This window comes from Dromiciops gliroides, chromosome 3 (assembly GCF_019393635.1).
Source record: "Dromiciops gliroides isolate mDroGli1 chromosome 3, mDroGli1.pri, whole genome shotgun sequence".
NCBI lineage: Eukaryota > Metazoa > Chordata > Mammalia > Microbiotheria > Microbiotheriidae > Dromiciops > Dromiciops gliroides.
In genome coordinates, this window is record NC_057863.1 from 505,670,471 (window position 1) to 505,694,057 (window position 23,587).

Consider the following 23,587-nt stretch of genomic DNA (forward strand, 5'->3'; position numbering starts at 1 on the left):
AAATGGGGTAGATTTGCATGTCAGTATTATCCAAATCTGGGCTATAGAGGTGGTTGGGGATTGGAACATGACTTTAATCCTCTGGTAAAGATGGATCAGAGTCTGGAAGAAGCAGCACCCTCACCCTTGTCTTCACCCAATTAGAAATCCAACAGGCAACCAGAACTAGATAAGACATAGTACAAGGATCAAGTGCTTTTATTGGCTTATTTACAAAAAAAAAATCTCAGCTGGAAAGTGGGAGAAGAGGTATAGGGGGGAAAGAACTGGAGGCAAGAAAGCACAACTAGCCTCTCTGGCCTCTAACCAACCACTCAGTTCATGTCCAGAGCTCAATTCCCTGCGTGGCTGGGTAGGGGGTAGAAGCAAAAATCTATCTCTGTTTTCTTTAGCCATTAATACCAGAATAAGACTCTTTCCCACTTTACAAAGCGTCATAGAATCATAGAATAGGGAGAGACCTCCTTGGTCAGCTAGTCCAACTCCTACCCAAAGTATGAATCCTTTCTATAAATCCCTTTCCTGGGATTCCATAAAGTCTTTTATGTTGGTCCAGGACCACCCTTCCCACCCACAGATAAGGCTTTTGATATTTTTGTTATCACGAATAGGGGCCATCCCAGTTCCTGGAGACAGTCAGACAGAGGGATAAGGAGTTTTGCCTGGGGATGAGTCATAGAAGGTATGGGAGAAGAGGAATGGGGAGGGCCTGTCTTAGACTGTCTGCTCCCCTTTGTACATCTGCCCGTCTCAGAGCTTCCTACCTAGCTGGAAGCATGGGCCCCTTTATTCTGCTTCATCTATTTGGGAGATCACTACCTCTCCCTTCTGGCCTTCCTTTCCCCATCTCAACACTTCCAGTCAAATTATTAGAGTGCCAGGCAGAAACGGTAGTTTGGGCACTTATGGTTATGGAAAAAATGCCATAATTCTTGTGTGTGTGTGTGTGTGTGTGAGAGAGAGAGAGAGAGAGAGAGAGAGAGAGAGAGAGAGAGAGAGAGAGAGAGAGAGAGAGAGAGAGAGAGAGATGGGGGGAGGAGTACGTTGAATGATGACAAAAAAAAAATCCGAGGCCACAGACCCTCCTTCTTCAAAACCTCTCTCTGATCTTCCACACTCAATTCATTATTCACTTTCTTCTCCATCCTCTTCCTATCCCCCTGTTCACCACCTCTATCACCTCTTGGTCTTCACCTCCCCTGTTCCTTTCCCTCCTTTTTCTGCCCCCACCTTCACTTCTCGATGCTCCCCCCCAGGGCGACGGTTCCGACCAGGACCACGGGAGCCCCGGGAACTACTGGAGCCTCTGGAGGAGTTGCTGCCAGCAGTGGAGCAGGCACTAGCCCCCTGGCCCCGGGGCAAAAAACTGGGTCTGCTGTATGGGAGCCAGGTTTCCTCTGTAGGGGAAAAGAGAAAGAGATCCAGGTACCAGAAAAACAACAAACAATCAGCACCCTCTCCTCACTGATCATATTCTAATGAGAGAAGGTTGAGCAGCAAAGGAGGTCAGAAAAGGATAGATGAGGGCAGAGTACCTAACAGTGCTTATATGTAAGTGGAACTGAGTATATGAATGATGGAGGAGGGTAGGAGATTTGAAAGTAATTAAATTCATGAGTTCCACTGGGGATGAGTTGGGAATTTAAAATCCATCCTCTGCTGAAAAAACAGTTGAAATCTTGTAAATTGGTAAACAATTTCTACACTATAACACCTGCACGAATCCCTTCATTGTCCCACATTTTGCCGCTTCAATCTACCCTGTGACTACTTACCATCAGGGGGAGGACCATGATGACTCCCTGGGGGTGCAGCTCGAATCATTCTTTTCTCCCCTCTCCTCTCTCGTTCCAGAGAGGAGAGATTTCCTATTGCTCGAAGCCCTAAGGCCCAAGTAGCCTCCTCTTCTGGTGGAGGGAGGGGTGGTGGGGGCAAATCTGGGGAGAAAGAGCTTTTGGTATCAGAAAATTCCTTTACTTTGTCCACATCATCAACCTTCTTCCCCCATATTCAAACACTCTTCTTGGCATTATGAGACCAGGAGTAAACAGTTCAGAAAGGCTATTTCTTGCCAAATCTGGCACCTTCTTTTCTTCATCATCTAGCCCACCACATAACATTTTACATTTCTTGACTCTCCCATACAAAACCACCATTCCCAACTCACCTCCTGGACTCCTATCCTTTCTATAAGGAATAGCTTTGGATTTCTTCCGGGTTCGTGCACGGGGTCCTGGGGGGGAGGAAGTCATCTCTCTAGGTGTTAGTCTGGCTCTAACTATATGTTGAGGAGAGAAAGGAGTTGGGATTAAGGGCTGGTCTCTGGGAAGGGGCTTGAACATAGAACTTTAGATCAGAGCATGTCATATAACTGAGGATAAGAGAAGACTGTTGGGTTTAGGAACAGAATTACATGAAGGGCTAAGTGACTGTAGACTCACCTGGGGTGCTGGTAGCACTAGGGACAGGGCTAGGGCTGAGGTGTCGAGGGGGTATTGGGCTGGCACTCAGGTTAACAGGTCCCCCTTCAAGGCCACTCAAACTGGACTGGGATAGGCTGAGAGGAGGACTTCCTCCAGCAGGCATTCGCCTGCAAAGACATGGGGAAAAGTTACCCTACAGAGACAATCTTCAGACGCCCAATCATAGCAGGTCAGCTCTTCATAGTTTATACTCATTCTTCCATAAAGAGGAGGTATAAATCAAACTCAACCATGATCCAACTATAAAGTCCAGTTTCCTCAAGACTCCTAGGATTCCTACCTGGGTGTGTGGTGGATACAGACAACTTCAGCAGGGGGCTGTGGTGGCTCAGGGGGAGAGGGGGTAAGGGTTGCCGTGGATTGATCTTCATAAGAAGGAGTGGGAGAGGGAATATTTCCATGGGAGGGGGAGGCCATGCAGCCTTCCCTTGGGTTGGACTCTTCCAGGTGGTTTCTCTCAGGCAATGGTGGGCACCACTCATCAGGTTCTGAACTAGGGACAAAGAGAACAGAAGAGGAGGAAGGTTATTTACCTTCCCTTCAGCTCTCCTACCACCAGCTCTTCCCTCTTCCCACCAACATCTCTACCCTCTTGTTCACCTAGGCATCATTATCTGATAACAAAGAAGAGTTGGAAGAGAACTCAGGTCATCTAATCCACCCCACACCTAACCAAGAACTCTCTCTAGGATATCCTTATTAAGTGATCATCTGGCATTCCTTTGAAAATTTTCAGGGATGAGTAACTCACTGCCTACCTAAAGAACTTATTCTAATTTGGGGACAATTCTAATGATGAGGTTTCCTAGGGTCCCTTCCAGCTCTAGATCATATAAGTACAATTCTTCCAAAGTCTCCTCCCTTAAATCTTCCACCCATTGTTCCTAGTTCTGTCCTTTGGACAAACTAAAACAAGTCAAATCCCTTGTCCATATGGGCTTGGAACCAAGGCAGGAGACCATCTTACCTGTCCTCTAGCTCTTCCTCAGCTCCCTCCAAGCAGTTGAGCTCACAGGAAGGGGGTGGTGGAGGCAGTGGTTCAGGCCAGCTCAGAGAGGGGGTCTGTACAGGCTTTCCCAAGATCTTTACCTTTCCCCCCCTGGGGCCTGGGAGGAGGAAGGATAAGGGGCACACAGAAGTATTGTTCGAAGGAGGAGGCATGAGGGGAGGCAGGAAAAGGTAAGTGGTGGAGGAAAGAAGGGCTAAAAAGCAGAGGAAAGGAGTATTTCATTGAACAACAGGGGCTTAGGATATCAACTATGGAGGAAAGAAATCATAGGTCCTCCCCGGGCTGGGATGAGATGGGAATGTTAGGACTTGGGGATGTATAGAAGGCATACCACTCTCATCCTGGCTCCATTCTGGTGGAGCATATTGGGTGGTCCAGGCCCCTGGATCCTCAGGGGACTGAGGGGGGAAACCCCCATGGAAGGTTTGCAGCTCCTCACCGGCTGGGTCAATGGTGCTGTAGATGGGCCCCTCCCCTGGGGCTGTGGCCCCCCGCGCTGTCTGCGCCAGGTATAGGGAGATCCCTGCCTCTGGGGAAAGAAACAAAGGAAAACCCAGGGAGAGAGGCAGGGAGACAAAGACCAGAAAGGAAGGACCACGGGGAGAATGGATGTGGTGGGCTACATTTTCTTCCCTAGCTAGGACCTAAGCAAAGGAACACAGTTTCTTCTCCTCCACATCCCCCACCCAAGCAAGGAATATGCAGGTTGTGGGATTCAGGTTTCTGGATTCTTTCTAATATGTCCCAGTTGGCTGATGAGAGAGAGGAAGTGAATTGAGATGGTGGTACTATGCCTTACCATTGTAGTATCTGTCATCTGGGTCAGGATTGCTGGGGCAGCGGCTTCCCCTGGGCTCCTGAGCTGTAGGACTTCGTGGTGGATGAGGCCAAGAGTCTGCTAGCCAAGGGTATGGGGCTGGGCCAAGGCCCACAGGAGGCCTAAGAGACAGATCACTGGAACTGTAGTGGGGGATGGGAGTGGGTGGCCAGAATTGGGAGTATAGTTTGGTAGGAGACCTTTGGGGGTGATCATCTAAGGAGTGTTGATCTGAACTGAGAAGAAGTGGGTCTTGACTGAGTCAGTTTCGGTTTGAGCCAAGGTTCTATGGGTAGTTGTAGTGGGGATGTGAGGGTAGAGTTAGGGAGGGTCAGGTAAAGGGAATATGAAGAGGAGATGAAGGGAGGAATGAAAGTTCTGGCAGCATTTGATGATTGTGGGAATTACCTGGAGCTGGCTCGAGAGAGGCCCTCATTGTGGGGGAAGGAGACTGGGGAAGACAGAGTGGGTAATTGAGTGAGGTACCAACTTTCACCTCAGGTCTGAACCCCATCCTCGGTGGAGCTGCCTTACCTGCTGGCGTGTAGGCAAAGGAGGCTTCCAAAAGACATAAGTGGAAGGAGAATAGAACAGGACAGCGTCCAGGTGAGAAGGGGATGACAGGTCTGGAAAACCCAACTTTTCCCATTCCCTAGCTTCACCTCACTTTCACTTATGAACATCCCTGGATCCCTTAGCCTTAGGTGAGTTCTCAGTTTTTTCTCCTCCCTCCAGGCCTGCTTCCTCAGCCTTGGAGGTATAGACCTCCAGGTCTCCTCCCTCACTGCAAGACCTCTTTTCTTCCTTTCCATTCCTTCCTGATCTGGAGCCTTGCTCACCATTGTAGTGGCTGAGCTCCTTGCGCTGTCTCCGGCGCCGATAGAGGGCGGCACTGAGTCCGAGGAGGAGTGCCCCACAGGCTGCTCCACCACCAGCGATAAAGGCTGGTTCCCGCAGCACCCTTGCCAGGCGCTCTGCAAGCCCTGGACCCACTTCTAGGCCGGGGCTTGGCTCTGGATCCCGAGGGAGCGCTGTGCGGAACAGGGAGGTGTCAAAGCATGGAAATGCAAGAGAAATTCTGGGGCTCGGATAGGGTCATCTTGATGCCAGAAGTACGACTACCCCCCCCACCCCCGTATCCCTTCTCCCAACTAGTACCCCAGCCCACATACCCCATTTCTCTGTCACTTACGGAGGTGTACCAACACAGGGGGGCTGGCCATGCCCAGGCCAGCGCTGGTGGCTGCAGCAACCTGGGCTCGGTAAAGGAGGCCTGGGAGTAGTCCCCGTAGTACTGCGGACCGTGCCCAGCCTGCAGCAGTTTGGTTCAGGTGGAAGCGGCTCTCATTGCCTAGGCACCAAATCTAGAAAGACCATGAGCAGTGGGACAGGGGAGAGAACAATGTGTTTGGATCTGGGGCACTGCCCTGAGAAACAGGCATGATTTAGCAGGCAGGGGTCAGCTTGTCAGCTCACACATGAAACTCTTACTACCTCCAACCCCTCCCACTCTCAAGATTCTGGAAGTATAATGTCCTGGACAAAGGCAAAGAGAGGCCAGATGTGCTCTGCCTTGTTCAGAGAACAGATTTTGTTTATTTCTGACAACCATATTTTAGAAGAGACACTGACAAGCTGGAGCACAATGAGAAGCAGGTACTCAACCTGTGGGGGAGACTTAAAACCATTGTATTTGAGAATCTCTCAGAAGGAAATAGGTAAATAGGTATAGTGAGCCTGTAGAAGACATGAGGCAGGGGGGGGGGGAATAATTTTTGATTTCAAGGATTTGAAAGGCAATCATGTGGAAGAGGGATGGATTAGAATTGTTTTGCTTGGCCCCAGAGATTAGAACTAGAAACAATGAGTGGAAATTACAAAGAGGCAGATTTCAGCTCCATATAAGGAAAACTTCCCAACAATGAGAGATGTCCAAAAATGGAATAGACTCCCTTGGGATGCAGGGAGAATGCCCCATCACTGGAGATGCCCAATCAGAGGCTGGATGATTACTTTTTTGAGGATGTTGTACACAAAATTCGTAACTGGGATATAAATTAGACAAGATAAGCTCTCTGAGTCCAACCCTAGATCTGCCCACAGCTAAAACCTCCAGAATACACCCTCTTCCTTAACCTCATTATTCTTCCATATCTATTTGGGGGGGTCGGGCAATAGGGGTTAAGTGACTTGACCAGGGTCACACAGCTAGTAAATGTCAGGTGTCTAAGGCTGGATTTGAATTCAGGTCTTCCTGTATACAGGGATGGTGCTTTATCCACTGTGCCACCTAGCTTCCCCCATATCTATTTTTCTGTCCTCCTTTCTTTTCTTCCCTCTAAATCCCATACCTTCACATGTAGGCTCTTCTAAGCTCGTTGGTGTCAGGGATCCCAAACTCTACCACTCAACCCAACTTGATTTGGTCCATTCATATATATTCATATTCTCTCTCTCTCTCTCTCTCCTCTCTGTCCCCCCCTTTCTCTCTCTCTCTCACACACACACACACACACACACACACACACACACACACACACACACACACACACACACACAAGGTTTCTACCTGGTATTGCTGAATGATTCCATTTTGCTGGGTGGGGATAGGAGGCTCCCAGGAAACAGTGACGCTGCTGTTGTCATCACCCCCCAGGGCCACTGTCACTGCCTGGGGGGGCCCACTGGGGGCTGGGCCAGGGTGGGGGCATGGTGGAGAAAGACACAGACAGTTACTGAGTGCCCTCAATTCCTCAGTCTCCAAATATCGTTTCCCCAATACCAATACTTGTATGGACAAGTTTGGGAACTAAGGAATGGTTTCCCTAGCCCCACATCCCCATTATTTTGGCGTCAATGGGTATCCTTCTCAGCTCCCCCCTCCCTTATACCCTGAGTCCCTCTTGCTTATCTCTCCTTGATTCTCCCCACCCCACTCCCCACCTCCATGTCCCTTCTCACCCTCCTCAGGGGTGCTCCTGGTTAGAACAGTGCTCTCGGGCCCTGGTCCTTCCCTGCTGTAGGGCTGCACCTTGATCTGGACCTGTGCACCTGCTGGAAGCTCTCTCAGCACAGCACTCCGCTGGCCTGAGGATCCTATGTCCAGAACCGTCCAGCCACTTGAGCCTACTGCCCTCCACAACACCCGGAAGCCCCACACCAACTGAGATTGGCCATTCACCTGGAGACAGAGGCGTGCCAGAGTGGATAAGGAGCACTAGAGAGGAAGAAGAGGCCCTAGCAGCCCCTGAAGACCTCAGCCCCTTTATAGATCAGACAAGTCTCAAATGCTTTCCCAAACCCAATCCTTTGGGTTTTGCCTCCTGATATTAAAACTCCAAATGCTACCTGTGTTCCCCTCCCCTCCACTCTGTCCTTTACTCACAGTCCAGGACACCTGCAGGGATGTGGGACTCAGGAATAGGGGCTCCTGCAGTTGAACAACCACATCAGCCAGATCTCGCTGCCCTTGCCACGGATCCTCAACTGGCCTGGAGGGGCCACTGTCTGCTAATCAGAGAGTTCCCCTCAGCAGGGGTCACAGGAGAAAAAGAGGAGATTGGCTATAATTCTTGGTCTCCTCTGACCCTTCCCCATGCAAGTTCTCCGGGGCATAGTCCAGGGTTCAGTGGGAGCAGGACAGCAGAGCAGCTTCTGGGGATGGGTCCTGACATCTTTCACGTGACATCACAGGGTAGGTGGCATAAGAAGGGAGGGGTTTGGGGGTTTCGATTTCTCCTCAGTAGGAAGGCTTTCCCTTTTACTTAGATCCCTCCAGGGATGTATGCAGCAATGAGCTGGAGACTGGGGCTGTGTGGATTTGAATCTCCTACCTATTTCCCCACATCAAGAGACATGAGCTTCACTCACCCTGGGTCTGAACAGGCTCAGAGACAGGACTGGGTTCACTGAGACCCCAAGGTCCTGCTGCTCGAACTAGGAATAGGTAGATGGTGTTGGGCTGCAAACCAGTAATGGTATGTGCTTGGAGCTGTACACCGTCTGCTACTGTCTTCCAAGTGTTACCAGATGCCTGGCTGCAATAGAGAAGGTTGGCTAAGGGAGGAACACCCATCCAGCTTGACAGGACTTCTATGATCCCACTGCTCCAAAACTTTTCTGCCCCCATTCCATCCATAACCAGAGAGGGACCTGGAGAGTCCTTGCCCACAATGGCAAAGATATCAAGAACCCGAAGGCCCAGAACCCAATGTCTATCAGCTGCCCCCACTTCTCACTTCCTGAAACTCTCACCTGAAGGCCTCTATCACATAAGAAGTAACTGGGGACCCTCCGGCCTGTGAGCTGGGCTTCCAGGTTAGAGTGATGCTGTTCTTGGTGACTTCAATAACCACTGGCCGAGAAGGAGACCCAGGGGGACCACTGGGCTCAGTAGGGAGCCCTGTAGACCCCACCACACCATCTATTGGAAAGAATTAATTAATGAAAAATCATTTGTTAAACATTTAGTAGTAGTATTATGGAAAATAATACTCTGCTATAGGACCACACTTTCCAGAGATACAGTAATGTTGATGGTAGGGAAGAAGAGAGCATAATGATTCCCCACTCACATGAGTTTCACAGCTTGACTTCTTCAATTCAATTCAATAAACATTTTAAAGCACCTACTATGTGCTGGGTATTGTGTTAAGCTTCCTGCTTCCCTTCCTAAAAGCCATAAATTGAATGTCTGTTGTGGAATATTGGGAGGAAGTTACTGACATAGTGGAAGGTCTTAGATAAAGACAATTAGAAAAATGGATTGGGAAAAGAGATATCTCACCTTGTACCCTTAGCCAGCCATTCCATATGGCCTGACCTTTGGAATTCTTGGCCACACAGCTGTAGAGCCCCAAATCACCCTCCTGAAAAAAGATAGGTTACTGACACCTTAACTAAATGGAGATTAAGTGGGCAAAGGAGGTGAGGATGCAGAGGGATGAGGGAAACACTGCAAATTTTAGTGCAAGGCAGATCAGCTGAGGGTTACAGGTAGGGGTTAGGGACCTAGCAGATGACCATTGGGTTGGGAACATTAGAAAGAGAAGCTCAGAAGAGTCTTTCTGGGTCCCCACTGTGTTGATGTGACTCACCTGCAAGTTAGTGATGTGCAAGGTACCATTAGCCAATAGATTAAGTCTCAGGTCTCCACTGTTCAGCCCCTGCCCATCCTTTAACCACTGAACACTGGGCTGGGGGTTCCCAGTCACTTTGCATGGCAACCACACAGAGGATCCTGATGCCAGAGTCTGATTTAATGGCCCGTGGAGGATTATGGGAGGAAAGTCATCCAGGGAAACTGAGGGAGAAAATGCTGAACCAACTCAGAAGAAGATCCCTAGATACAACTGACAGCCTTCTTACCTTTACTTTCCTAAGCCATTTGCAAAGCAGAAGGGTTGCCCCATTTTGGTACTATTAGCTTGGTTCCACAGATTTATTTTTATTAGGTTCTTTTCTTGGTTCCCAAGCTTCAAGAATATTCCCTAGAAACCACCCATACTTCATTCACATTGTGTAGAATACAAAAAAGCCACTCTCTTTTAGCCATTGCCTCCTTTCAGTTGCATGTGCCCCATTGTATGCTCACCATCCTTCACCTCCAGCGAGGCCCTGGCCAGAATGCTGCCAGCAACACTGACTGCCTGGCACACGTAGTAACCACCATCCCCACTTTGCACTTCAGTGATGTTGAGTTGTCCACTTGGGGAGACAGTGAAACGCCCTGTGGACTGGGAGGGCTGACTAGGGAAGAGCAGAATCTGGAGACAGATAGAACCAGGAATCTCAGGGATATGAGAACTCAGGGGAGAAGAGACAGAGAGAGAGTGCTGTATTCTTTCTACAGCTCTCCTTTCCCACCAGACCCAAAATCATTGAATTTCCAGGGAGAGAACAGGCTTCCAGGGTCAAGGACAGATGACAATTGGGAGGCCCTCTGCTTTCCAGATTTAAAATGTATCTGGCTAAAGTGAACAACAATGATATGTGGGAGAGGAGGCATTAAGAGGTATTGGAAAGAGTACAGTGGATAAAGCACAGGCCCTGAATTCAGGAGGACCTGAGTTCAAATCTGGCCTCAGACACTTGATATTTACTAGCTGTGTGACCCTGGGCAAGTCACTTAACCCTCACTGCCCCACAAAAAAAAATGATTAATTTCATTGGTTTCTACTATTGACTCTGTTACTCTTTGTGTGCCTTTGGTCAAGTCACAAGGCCTTCATTTCCCTTTTTTGTAAAATCAAGAAATTGAACTAGATAATCTCTAAGGTCTCCTTTGATGATTCTAGGAATCTATATTGCTGATTGTGTTCTACTGTATTGATTAATAACACTACTTCTATTAACTTTTCCTACTTCTCTTGACAGGAGTTCTTTGCATTTCTGTTTCAAAGTATATTTAAACGTTATACTCAATATGTTAATTTCTCTGAATTGATGAGGTCAGTCACCTAGGGAAACTTACTGAGCTAAGTGAGAGCAGAGAATCAATCTTCTCTTTGTAAATGTTGGGGGAAGCATTGGCAGCGTCTAAATGCAGTGAAGAAAAAGTCATGTAGGATCATTAGATAATATGTTTAGAACTGGAAGGGAACTTAGGGGCCAACAAGTCTAATCCCTACATTTTACAGATGAGGCCTAGCCAAATTAAGTGACTTGACCAAGGTAGTAAGTTACAGAGCCAGGACTAAAACCCTACAGCTAAAACCAGGACTAATACCAGGTCCTCTGGCTTCAAATCTCATGCCCTTTCTCTTACATCACATCTAGGCATCTGTTCAATTCAAAAAAGTGCCCAGAAAAGAAATAAGAAATAGTGACAGTAAGCTATATAGAAAAGGGAATCTAGATGATAGTCTAAGAGATGCTGCTTCATTTTAGAAAAGGAAGAAGAGTCATTCTGGTAGGAAAAGGACACCAATATAAGGGTCACCACTTTGAGGATAATATGTAAGAATAGTTGAGTTGTCTAGTATGTGGAACCAGGCATAAGAACTAGTGAATGAGTTACATTAAAACTGGCTACCTGAGAGAGGTAGAATACTCCAGGGAGAAGACTTATGAACACACAGGATGAGGAAAAAGTGTAACAGGTGGCCTGAGATTTGGGAAACATTTGTGGGAAAGGGAAATATAAACCCTAGGGATGGACATAAGTGTATGGTCAAGAGCACCAAATGTTGAGGGCAGCTAGGTGGCACAGTGGATGAAGCATTGGCCCTGGATTCAGGAGGACCTGAGTTCAAATCCAGCCTCAGACACTTGACACTAGCTGTGTGACCCCAGGCAAGTCACTTAACCCCCATTGCCCCACAAAAAAGTACCAAATGTTAAATTCTCAGTGGGGGCATTTACACCTTATAAATCAGCAAACACTACAAATTAGGGCTTGATTCATTGTTTTGTTGATTGTCTAGACTTAATAAAATAACAGAGAAAATGTTATTGATACAGATTAAACTTAAAAGTGTCTCATGTAGAAAGATGGTTGTTTAACATTTACCAGCATGCCCCTGGATAGACACCTACCTGACTACCTTCCTTCTGCCAGAAGATAGCAGGTGGAGGATTCCCTTTGGTTTCACACTGGAAAGTCACAGTATCTCCTGGAGCCGCTATCTGGTCCTGTGGCTGTGTCACTAGCTGGGGTGGGACTGGAAGAGGGGAAAGAAAGAGGAGATGCTAAGCCAATAAGAGATCCGATGGGATGGGGAAAAGGCCAAACTTGGCTAGTAAGTAGCCTTTTTCCTCTTTCCCACTTGTAGTCAGATTCTTTATGCTTTCTCTCCCTCTAGAATTCATTGACCTTGGTCAGTACCTCCTTCCATTTCATGAAATAAGCCTCCAATTTTCCAACCAAATTTCTCTTGCTTTCGTGCTTTCCCCCACACCTCTCTATTACCTAACTTCTTCACTGGTCTCCTCTTCTACCTCCTACCCCTGCTCCAATGATTCCATATTCCATCCCTTCCCATCCCTCAAGCAGGGTTCTTACCATGGACACTGAGAGAGCCAGAGGCCTCAGCTCGGCCCACACTGTTCTCAGCCACACAGGTATAAGTTCCCTCATCTTCTGCACTCACTCTCCCGATCCGAAGACTGTAGTCACTCCTGATCTCATACCTGTTTCACTCCCCACCCACCCACCCACCAGGGATGGGTTGGTCACAGCTTTGCCCATTTTCCCTCCCCAACCCTGAAACTCTGCTCTGAGAAGCCTGTGACCTTCCCAGGACAGTCACCAAGGTCAGGTACAGAGACAAGTCATGAACTTGAAGCCTACAGAAACAGATAGGGGAATGTAAACACCATAGATGGGGTGAATAGGAAAATGGACACGGGTTCCAGGAGTCCAGACACTGAAACCACAGGGGTGAGTGTGGCTGCATCCCAGTTCCCTGGAGGAAGGGTAAGAGGAGCTCTCCTGATGGATGGGGGTCCTGTTGAGTAAGAAGAAGGGGGCTTCTCACCTGCCTATGGGCAACTCCCCCTCCTCCTTGCGCCAACGCAGATGTGGTGGAGGATCCCCCTGCACCTCACATGGGAAGTCAGCAGGGGCATCAGCCAGGACCACCTGGTTCACAGGCCTGCGCAGGAAGGAGGGGCGCTCTGCCACAGAGGAATGGGCATGAAGTTACTGGGATATCTACATGGCTCCTCAGTTCCCCTTCCCCAACCTTAGGAACTCCTGTACTTACCCAAAACCACAAGTTCAGCTGCCCCACTGTCACGTTCTCCTGCTACATTGGAGGCCACACATACGTACATCCCAGCATCACTCTTGAGTGTGTGTGACATCATCAGTTTCCCACCCCGAATCTGCAGAATGTGGGGACAGCTCAACTCCTTTGGACTTAACTGTCCCCTTTTCTGTTCCAATCTTCTTCTGCCCAGCTATATCTTTTGCTCATATTTGAGCCTAAAACCACCTGTTAGCTCACAGGAAAACCAGAATTCACTTTTTCTCCCTAACATCTTACTCATTTCCCTCAGTCACCTTTCTCTCTCTCTCTCTCTCTCTCTCTCTCTCTCCTCCCTTCTTTCCTTCCTTCTTTTCATCATCCTCTTGTTTTGCTTTTTTCAGTCACCATTTGACTAGCTAACCCTTTCCATCAGTGAATCATAATAATATAGAGTTTTTGATATGCTTTATAATCTATTTCTCTTAAATTCAAAATGCTATTATTTAGTAGATAATAAGTCCTTTAACCCAGAGTGGATGATTCTTAAAACAATGCTTCTTCATTTTGACTTATGACTAAATTCCACTGACGAAAACTTGAGTAAGTCACTTCCCCTCCAAGGGACTCGGTTTCCTCCTCTGTAAAATGTGTAGGACCGGATTAATTGATCTCTAAGGTCCCTCTGGTGCTAAAATGCTATGATTTTGAAACCCTTATACTGTGGTCACATCCCTTCGGGTGGATCTTCACCACCCCCAAGTCTCTGGTTCCTCACCGTGATTCGTCCTTCCTGCTCCTTGAGCCGAAGATTGTTCTTCTTCCAAGACACCAAGGGTTCTGGGTGGCCTCTGGGGGGCACACACTCCAGAACTGCAGGTTCCCCCACTGCCACCACCACATCCACTGGGGGCTGCCGGAAGTCATCCCTCAAGACTGAAGAAGTGAGAAGGATATGACAAAAGGATTTAAAAAAAAAGTAGCCAGGGTGCAGGATATGTGAGGATGAAGCGTGGGGGTTCCCAGTGTTTCAGGATAGTGTACTTTCTTATTTGTTTTTTCTTTTTGTTTTTTTTCAGGCAATGGGGGTTAAGTGACTTGCCCAGGGTCACACAGATAGTAAGTGTCAAGTGTCTGAGGCCAGATTTTTAACTCAGGTACTCCTAAATCCAGGGCCGCTGCTTTATCCACTGCGCCATCTAGCTGTCCCCCCTAGTGTACTTTCTAAATGTACAGAGTTCAGGTGCTAATCTGGATGTACAGGAGTGGGACTCTGCCACTTCATGGAGAAGAACGAAATTCGTGGTGTAGGGGGCAGCTCGGTGGCCCAGTGCATAAAGCACCGGCCCTGGATTCAGGAGGACCTGAGTTCAAATGTGACCTCAGCCACTTGACACCTACTAGCTGTGTGACCCTGGGTAAGTCACTTAACCCTCATTGCCTTGCCCCCCCCCCAAAAAAAATTGTGGTGCATTGTAAAATTAAGTATGGAGAGAATGGGAACCGACCTAAGAAGGGTCTGTAAAGTTCCAAGGCCAAACCAATAAGTACTTGGTTGTGCTGGGATTGGGAAAGCAACGGACATTTGCCCTGAAACTTCTGGAACAGTTCAAACCCGGATACTCACCTGCCACCTCCAGTGAAGCATTCCGACTGGCTGCTACTCCTAGGTAGTTGCGAGCCACGCAAGTATAGACGCCCTCATCTGGACGGGCTCGGCGTCCATGCACAATACGAGGGAAGAAGAGTGCGCCACTGGGTAACAGCAGGCGGTGAGCCCGTGGATCCTCTCGGGCTGTGGCCACGCGGGCACCGTCCTTGTACCATTCGATGTCCGGACGGGGCCTTCCCTCTGCACGGCACGGTAGCGTGGCCGGCTCCCCCCTGGAGACTAACAAATCTGGCGGCTGTTCCACTATGCGTGGCACTGCGTCCTCCAGTCCGGCTCGAGATCCTGAAAAGAGGAAGAGGTGGGAGGACTGCCCAAATGGGGGTAAACTGAGGCATGTCGTCCAAAAGCGGAGGGTTAGTTTTTCTACACCCCTTCACACAGTGCAGATTTCCTCCTGGTCACATGGCCTTCCACATCGAAAGATCATTCTCTCTAACCGAGATGCGGGTAGCCTCGGGCTCCGCTTAGTTCCGAAAAGGAGACATCTAGAGGGAAGCTTATGGTATGGAGCTGAAAAAGGACCTGCTTGAGAATCACAAACAGGTCAAGAACGGGAACATCGTCACACATCGGCATTCTCCCTTCCTGGCCCCCGGGCAGCCCCAAGACATTTCAGTTTCCTGCTATCGCTGGATAAGAAAAAGGTAGACGTAGTTTTTGAGTACCGAGGCTTACCTGGGTAGGCGTAATGGAACAGAAAGACTTTCGGAAAAGTGGGGGGGGGGGGGGGCGGAATTGTAACCAGTCTAAGGCACTAGGTGTCGCTACTGCCACATGTAAGCGTATCATAGGGACCAGGTTGGGGCTGCCAAGAATACCTTTTGGGTGAGCAGCCCGGACCCATTCTTGAGTGCCTTTCAGCTCCGGGTTTTGGTTTAAAATTTAGTTTTATTTTCCTCTCCCTTAGAAGGTTCGAATGGAGACTGAACTGGGCCACCGCTTCTTTATTCCTTTCTCTGATCCCTTGGATGAGAAGCAAACATGTATATATGGGAGGGGGTGGGGTGGGTTAAATTACCTCTGATTTAAATAAGTGTTACGGATAGAACCTATGATTTTACTGGCATTGGGATATCTTGGATGAATAGTTCCCCTTATCAAGGCAGGCTGACACCTCTGTGAGATAACTGATGGGATTAGAGAATTGTTAGTACACTGACAGATTCAGTGACTTGTCCTGGCTAGTATGTGTCAGAGGCGGGATTCGAACTCAGATACTTCTGTCTTCCAGGCCGGCTCTGTATTCCCTATGCCATTCTGTCTCTCAAATAAATTTTTTAAAAAACTGTTTTAAGTCTCGTTGCCCTGACATAACCTGGCTTTTAGAGCGAAATCTCCTTTTTCCAATTCTGCTTCCACATGCCAATCTCCTCCCAGCCCCAGTAGTCCTTCTAAAATTGTGTTTGGGCATGAGATAATTCTGTTAGCCTCGTTGGAGAGGTAGACAGAGAGCGAACTGAAACTCTTTGTAGTCGTTTGGAGCTATGGAGAGGAGAAAGGAGGGGATCTGTCACTGAGGGGGCTTCAAGGCTTAATGTCCCCTGAGAAACGATGCCCGGAACTTGGGAAGAGAAGGGCTCTCAGACCACCTGGATTCCGCCCTCCCCTCCACTCTATGGACTTGTCCCCTTCCCCCTAATTCCTTCGGACAACAGCTGCGGGACACTGGTCCCTGGAATTCCTCCCCTTGTCATTTCTGGTCCCAAGAGAAACCTCTACACATCAGACTAATGAATAGCTGATGGGCATGTTAATGGGGCCTGGGGGCTCTTCGCCTAGTAATCAGAATACAATATTTCCTTTCCTTCCGTGCTTTCCAATTTAAGATCGTAATATCTAGATCTGGGAAGGACCTCAGAGGAAATCTTAGTCCAACCCACTCCGTTTACAGATGAGGAAGCTGGGACCTAGCGAAGTAAAATAACTTATCCAAGCTTACATATATAGCAGATTGCAGAGCAGAGACCCAAATCCTGATTTTCTGATCCCAAGTTCGCACTCTTTCCACTACACCACTGCCCCAGAGTCCATTTTCTAATTCTCTCTGTGCATCCATCCACCCCCATGCGCTGTTAGAACAGTATCTTTTGATCCGAGAGTGACCAGAGAGGTTACCGGAACCTTTCTGAATAGAGATTTTGAAGGAACAATCATTTTGAGATACGACGAAGTGAGAGAAGAGTGGGGAAAGGGGCATAAAGAGGCTACCCCAAGAAAAAAAATGAGAGTTGAAGTTCGGGACTTGGTCGGTAGGAGGCAGATTTTGGTAATATATCTCCCTAGGTACGTAATGAACAGCTTCCGCGTGCTTCCAGCTGCGCTCTGGGGGCTTCGGGTTGTCGCAGTCATTTATTAATCACTGTAATTAGCAGTAATGACTCCGACTCCGGCACGCTTGTGCTCTACTGGAGCTGGAGGCTGCGTTATCCCACAGTGGAGAGAATAGGGCTTCGGAGTTCCCCTAAAATGCTCGGCTAAACGCTTCCTGCAGTTTACCCCATCCATCCAGCTCGGTGCGCCGAGAAATTCCGAGGCCAGATTATTCTCTGCATCTGGACCTCATGATTATTTGCAGTGTTTGGGCCGGACTGGACTCAGTGTGCCTCTGGGGTCTGGGGCAAGATTCCCTGTCCCTCACCTTCCACCCTACGTAGTTCATTAGCCCTAGTCCCATCTTTACTTTGGATTCCACCCCCACGGACATCTCTGTGCACGGGATCCTCACTTCTATCCCAGTGACGCTGTAATCAATAACCCCCATACACCTAATCTCACTCCCAGCAAAGCCAGAACAACCCGTCTAAGCCCTGTCCCGACAATGACTCATTCACTGCCATCTGTGTCCCCAAACTTTTTCAGCTTTAAAATAATTGGGGAGGGAAAAGGGAATGAGGAGATTCTTAGCCCCGGACCTCCCGAACAGAAACTCCTATCCCCAGGGCAGTTTGCCTTTCTTTCTAACAGCGCGCACTCCAGCAGAAGTGGAATCCCCCAGGCAGGGCGGTCTCACCGTTGAGAGGGGGATCCCCGGGGGGAAGGAGGCTGTGGTTGAGCGCGACCAGAGAGGAGTTGAATCCGAAGAGCAGCTCGCTCGAGTTGGAGATATCCCCAGCCAGGGAGTCCGCGAACAGGTTCATCTGCAGCAGCGTCTTTAGCAGGTAACGTAACATGGCGGGGACTGGGACGAGGTTGGGGGCTCGGGTCCCAGCCCCCTGGTCCGAGCCCCTTGATCCGAGAGTTATGCGCCCCTCCACAGCCTCTGTGAATTGCCCCAACCAAGGTATTGCTTTCCTTCCCGCGCGTCCGGCCGTCCGGTCCCCTCCTTCTCCTCCTCCTCCTCGTCCTCCTCCTCCTCCTCCTCCTCCTCCTCTTCACTCCCCCTCCCCAGTTCAGGCAAGTCCCCTGGGGGCTGGGCGGTCTGAAAGCAGGTGCCAGGGCCGACCACCGCGTAATTAAGGGATTAATCCGCCTCCCGCCGCCCTTTACCCCTCCCCTCCACGCAACTGCTTCTCTGGTTGGGAGGGGGCTACTTTAGTTTAGGCCCTGGGATTGAACCCCAAAAGTCGCTGGAGAACCTCTTCCCCTCAAATTCCAAAGCAGAGAAAAGAGTCCCATCTTTACTCCGTCTCCTATATCTGCCTCCCCAAAGATCAGACTGTCAGAGACTCAAAGATGTTGGATCTCTCTCTGACTCCCCAGAACCCTACTCTTCATCCTAGGCCGTCTGCCCCTTTTCCTGGCCTATAAACTAGTCCATTAATCTCCTCCGTTCCAGTCTTTTGCACCTTTCTCTATGGAAAACTGGGGTGAAGAGCCAAAGAAGTGCCTTCTTTCCTCAGATTCACAGGGAAGGCAAAGGCGGAATCCCGGTTTCCAATCACTTTGTATGTGCCTACGACCAAAGGCCAAATCTTGCTATGTATTGTTTGTGTGACAGCAGGAGGGGTAGCTTAAGTGGAGATCGGAAGTGAGTGTTTGATATTCGTGCCCCTCTCCTCCCCACAGAGTCCATCCCACCCTATCAGAGGCTATCTAGGGTCCTTGGTCAAATGTAGTGTTGGTGTAACTAAGGCAAGAGAGGCACAGCTGGCAGCTGGGGGATCTTGACTGCTCCGGAGTTCAGATAGATGAGCTCAGTCCAGGAGTGAAAATGAAAAGAGTAGGCAATAAAATGCAGATGATTTGCATATGTTATGCATTAATCTGTACTCAGATATCTCATTAAATTGTTTTTATACCTTTAAAGAGAAAGGGAATGAACCAGATGGAAATGAACCACAGTCAGAGAACAGAGAGAGGAAACCTCTTTGTATCCTTAAAAAGAGCATCATTATTTCAATACACCTAAGTGCAAAAGCATCTCCTGTATTGCGGCATTGCAATTTGGCATTGGAGCCAGGAAAACTAGGAATCAGGTCTTGCCTCTGATACATGTTCGCCCTGTGACTATGGGCAAATCACTTAACTTCTCACTGTACTGAGACTACACATTTCAGATGAGTTTCTGTTCTACTTCAGTTAAGGGAATTCCCAAACCCTTGTGCAGATTAATTGCAAGAAAAGAATTGAGATTAATGCAGAGTATATACAAATCTGTTCATGTACTATTGAGGTGATATTCCAGTAAAGAAATCTCATCCTCATGCCTATTAGAGATGGACAGAATATTTGAGCAGATCTGCTACTTTTCAGGATTCTTTCCACAATATAAATTTCCAATGTCTCTTCAGTCCCACCTCCAGTCAACACCCCTTACTTCTATTCCCTGGGAGAAAGGCTAGGGAAAGAATCAAACTGATTCACACAGGCCTCAGTGAATTTGTGGTGCTGAATGGACAGCTCCTGGGGGAACATTTTTCTCCACCCCAAAGCCCAGTTCCTTCCCCTCCAAATTCACTGAGGCCTGTCTGCAAGGACTTTCCTTCCAGGTTCTAAGTCTGCAATAGAATGAGCGCAACTTGGGTTTGGGGTGGAAGTTGGGTATATGCTGCCTGAACCAAGATAAATGTCACAAGAGACCAGGATTTGAAGTGTGCCCCTTATTTAACTGATGTGAAGATGAAAATAGAAAGAAAACTTTACCTTTTAATAGAATCATTTGTTTCAATATAGAGATATAGCAGTAGCAACATAATACCATCATAATTATTCATTTACATGTATGGTTTCAACAAAGTGTGATTCAACGAAGAATTTGTATTGGCTCAATTGTATAGCAATGGAATTAGCATTGGAATAGACAAAATTCTTGATAAGTATTTCTCCTTCACTGCTCAGTGATTTCAAAGGTGAGTTACAATTGCCCCCAATTCACACCATCACTTACTTTACACATTTTCTAGTGATGAAATTGTGTGTCTTTGTGTGTAACACTAAATAGTCTCTCCTCCTTGAACACCCTCTGAATGTTGTTCTCTAGAAGTTACCTGCTCAGCATATCACCTAACCTTGGCTCTGCAGAGAGGTAAAACCAAGGAAATTGAGAAGAGAAATATCACAGCTGGGTCTTTATCCTCAATGACACGTAGGGTCCTGCATTACTCTATCTGTTAAAAACTAAAGGCCTTGTTCTCACCCTAAACTGGCCGAGAGCCCAAGACATCTATCAATGAGCCAGGACTAGAATGGAGTCTTGACTCTCAACCCAACTCTTTAACCAAATAGGCTTATCTCTGGGGCCAAGTAGCCCCTGCTTTTGAGATGGGAGTAGGAAGGGGGAGTCGGACAAAAAGATTTGGAGCAGACGGAACTGTGAGTACCGCCTTGTGGATCTTGCCCGGTTTTAATCCCCTGATTTGTTCCCTTTCAGCCGCTCTGCAAACATGGAGCCCTCAGGCGTCTAGGGGCTTGTTGCCCTGTTAGCAGATTTGTTCCCCGAGACGGCGCAGCTAATTGTCCCTTTATTTGGGGATCAGGTCGTATTTGCTCAGGGTTCCCAGAGCGGAGACACTGCCTCAGCTTAGATGGCTGGCACCAACTGGGCAAAGCTAGCCTTCTAATCCTCAGCATTCCCTGGGGTTGGAAGTTGGATAAACAGTGGAGGCTCTCTTCCCCTTTCTTGGGTCTTCCTTGTCCCTGTTTCCCATGCCTCTTTGGCTCTCCACATTTCCTCCTAGATTCCATTCTTCACCCTCCTCATTTCTCTTGCCTCCCCCCCTCAACAATTGTTTTCTTTTAGCTCTTTATTCCAGTTTCTCCTTCAGGATAGCCCCAAATCTTACCATATTAGACAAAGGAGGGTTACCTAGAATCATGGATGGATCTACAACAAATATCTTTTAGCCACAGGATATTCATTGCACCCCAAAAGCACCAAGAAAAAAATTCTGAAAAGAGATCACACCAGAGCTAGGATTGGAGTTCTCATGTTTATTCACATTATGGCTCCTTTGTACCCTACTTTTTATTCAGGAATCAAGTAGATCTGTCTGTTCCTTCCAGCATTGGGCAAGATAAGCAGCCTGAAATCCAGATAGCTTGTTCTTCAAGTGATGCTGTTATTCTCCATCCCCACCCTGACCCTCAAAAAACCAGGACATTTCAATTCAATTCAACATATATTTACCAAACATCTACTATGTGCAAATGCAGCATTTATCTGGTACAGTGTAAATTCTGTGAGAGCAGAAAATTCCATTTTGGCATTTCTATTCTCAGCACCTGGAACAGTGCCTTGCACATAAAAAACAAAATAAGTGTTTATTGCCTTGCATATTGATTGCTGAGGATACAGAGATTCAAATTATTAAGCATTTTTAAAGAACTTAGCATGATTTGGATATTGTATTAGTCTCTGAGGATACCAAAAACAACAACTAAACAGTCCCTGCATTCAAGCACCTTCTGTATACAGCATGTACACAGATAGGATAGGAACAGGCACTATAGAGAACTCCAAGATTAGGGAAATTCCCTCTATCAATGCATGTTGGTATATCCTCTGCAATTTAGAATCTGAGAAAGTGGATTAGAGCACTGAGGAGTTAAACACCTTGTCACATAGCCAATGTGTGTTGGAGGCATGGCTTGAGCTCAGGTTTTCTTGTACACAATAAATAAGTACAAAATGTATACAAAGTAAAGACAAAGTAATTCTAGAGAGAGGGGAGAGCACTAATAACTAATGTATGGGTGAGATTTGGAGAGCCTATTTATGGGCAGCAACGTTTAAGCTGAAATTTCAATAGATTCCAAGGTGGGGAAGAAAGCATGCATGCACAGATACACGGACACACACGGGGGGGGGGGGGAGAGGGGGCAGAGATTGAGAGATTGAGATTTTAGGAATGAATGGCTGGGAGGAGGGGAGGAAAAGCACAGAGACAGGAGAAGAAGGTCTTGGTCATGTACAGGGACAGCAAATAGGCAGGTTTGAATGAAAGATAGAGTTTGTGAAGGGGGTAATGTCAATCAGTCTAGAAAGATTGTTTGAAGACAGATTGCAAGAAGCTTGAACTCCCAAACAAAGGAGTTTGTATTTTATTCCAAAGGGAATGTGGGACCAGTGACACTTTTTGAGCAAGCGAGTCATACTTGCACTTTAGGAATAGCAACTGGTTAGCTGTGTGGAGGAGAGATTCTCCAGGGAAGAGAATGAAATGCCAGGAGACTATTTGGAAGACTATTGCAATAATCTTGGTAAGAGGTAAAGAAGACTTATATTTGGGTGATGGCTGTGTGAATGGTTAGAAGGGTTAGAAGATGTGAGACGTTGCAGTGGTAGAATTCACAAAATTTGGCAACTGGTTGGATATAGGGGATGAGGGAGGATGAAAAGTCAAGGATTACTTTAAGATTGTAAATTTACATTAATGAGTGGATAATGATGCTCTGGACAGAAAAAGGGAAGTTAGGGAAGGAGATTAATTTGACTGGGAAGATAATTAAGTTCTATTTTGGACATGATGAGTTTGATATGCCTATGGGACAACCAGATATGGATATCCATCTGGCAGTTGGTGTTGGGGGTCCAGAGCTCTAGAGGAAGATATGAGCTGGAAATTGAGATTTCAGAGATGATAGAGATGATAATTGAGTTAATGCAAAAAGATAAAAAAAAACCCCAGCATGTCTTTTCCCTCAAGTTTCTTATAGTCTAATAGAGGAATAAATCATACACACAAACACACACACACACACACACACACATACACACACATTGTAAAGTTGCTATCTGTATGGGGCTAAAATTCTAGCTAGACTGTCTAAAAAATCTAATGAGTGGTCACCATAAATTATAAGCTTTAGCAAGAGTTTAGACTTTTAATTATTTATTAAGGAGTATAAGAATTTGGTGAGGAGAGAGAAAGAGGCCAAGATTTCTTCATCTATCTATCTCAGGGAGCCAGCATCTCAGCTCCACTCAGACTGAGGTCCTGGGTAAAAGAGAGCCTCCTCCCTCCTTCCTCCTCCCAGAAGCCTCTTGTGAAACAGGAAACAGGGCCATACACACACACACACACACACACACACACACACACACACACACACACAGCTCCAAGCTAATTGGTTGGCAGCCCTGATTGACAGAACTAACAGTTGCAAGCTGGACAGCTTCCAGAGGCTAACATCACCTGGCTTGTCTTCATATGGCTTCTTCTCATGGTGGAGCTTCCCTACAGTGTCTCTCCAGTAGGGGGTGCAATTCCAATTCTCACAACATACACACATATATAATCATAGAATGTGATACATATTTGAGGTCAAACAAAGAAGGATTAGAGATTTAGATGATAAGATTCATTTTTAGCTGGGAGAATCAAATAGAGAAGGCTTCACTAGGTAGGTGTCACCTGAGCTATTTCTTAAAATAAGAGAAGGATGTCAACAGCTCAGGAAATGGAGAGAGTCTATTCCAAACAGAGTATAAGCTATGCAAATGCATGAAGTCAGGAAAGTGTAAAATGAGACTAAGAATAG

General features: G+C 47.4%; 2 protein-coding genes across 6 annotated transcripts in view; one reads left to right on the forward strand and one right to left on the reverse strand.

Annotated features, from left to right (window-relative positions):
* Positions 1–17: 17 nt before the first annotated feature.
* Positions 18–17,888, reverse strand: ROBO3 (roundabout guidance receptor 3). 3 transcript variants are annotated; one of them, XM_043993081.1, is made up of 27 exons: positions 17,679–17,888; positions 14,624–14,950; positions 13,775–13,932; positions 13,015–13,135; positions 12,787–12,925; positions 12,312–12,439; positions 11,846–11,970; positions 9,903–10,074; positions 9,406–9,611; positions 9,096–9,177; positions 8,564–8,732; positions 8,180–8,346; positions 7,695–7,816; positions 7,271–7,490; positions 6,879–7,000; positions 5,502–5,673; positions 5,149–5,340; positions 4,844–4,867; positions 4,718–4,760; positions 4,292–4,431; positions 3,824–4,021; positions 3,451–3,589; positions 2,764–2,976; positions 2,442–2,590; positions 2,168–2,278; positions 1,776–1,937; positions 18–1,397 (listed from the first exon to the last, which is right to left on the reverse strand). In XM_043993081.1, exons 1-27 carry the CDS (start codon positions 17,836–17,838, stop codon positions 1,177–1,179), a joined length of 4,182 nt encoding a protein of 1,393 aa, XP_043849016.1. In that variant the 5' UTR covers positions 17,839–17,888; the 3' UTR covers positions 18–1,176. The 3 variants fall into 3 exon arrangements, with proteins under 3 accessions (XP_043849016.1, XP_043849017.1, XP_043849015.1); XM_043993082.1 differs by having other exon boundaries at positions 3,932–4,021; positions 7,695–7,819; XM_043993080.1 differs by having other exon boundaries at positions 7,695–7,819.
* The window catches only part of MSANTD2 (Myb/SANT DNA binding domain containing 2), a 79,699-nt gene continuing 73,690 nt past the window's right edge, over positions 17,579–23,587 (forward strand). For all 3 annotated transcript variants that reach the window (XM_043993086.1, XM_043993087.1, XM_043993088.1), the window contains exon 1: positions 17,579–17,826. The gene's annotated coding sequence lies outside the window, so the exon portion shown is untranslated. The remainder of the gene's footprint in view (positions 17,827–23,587) is intronic.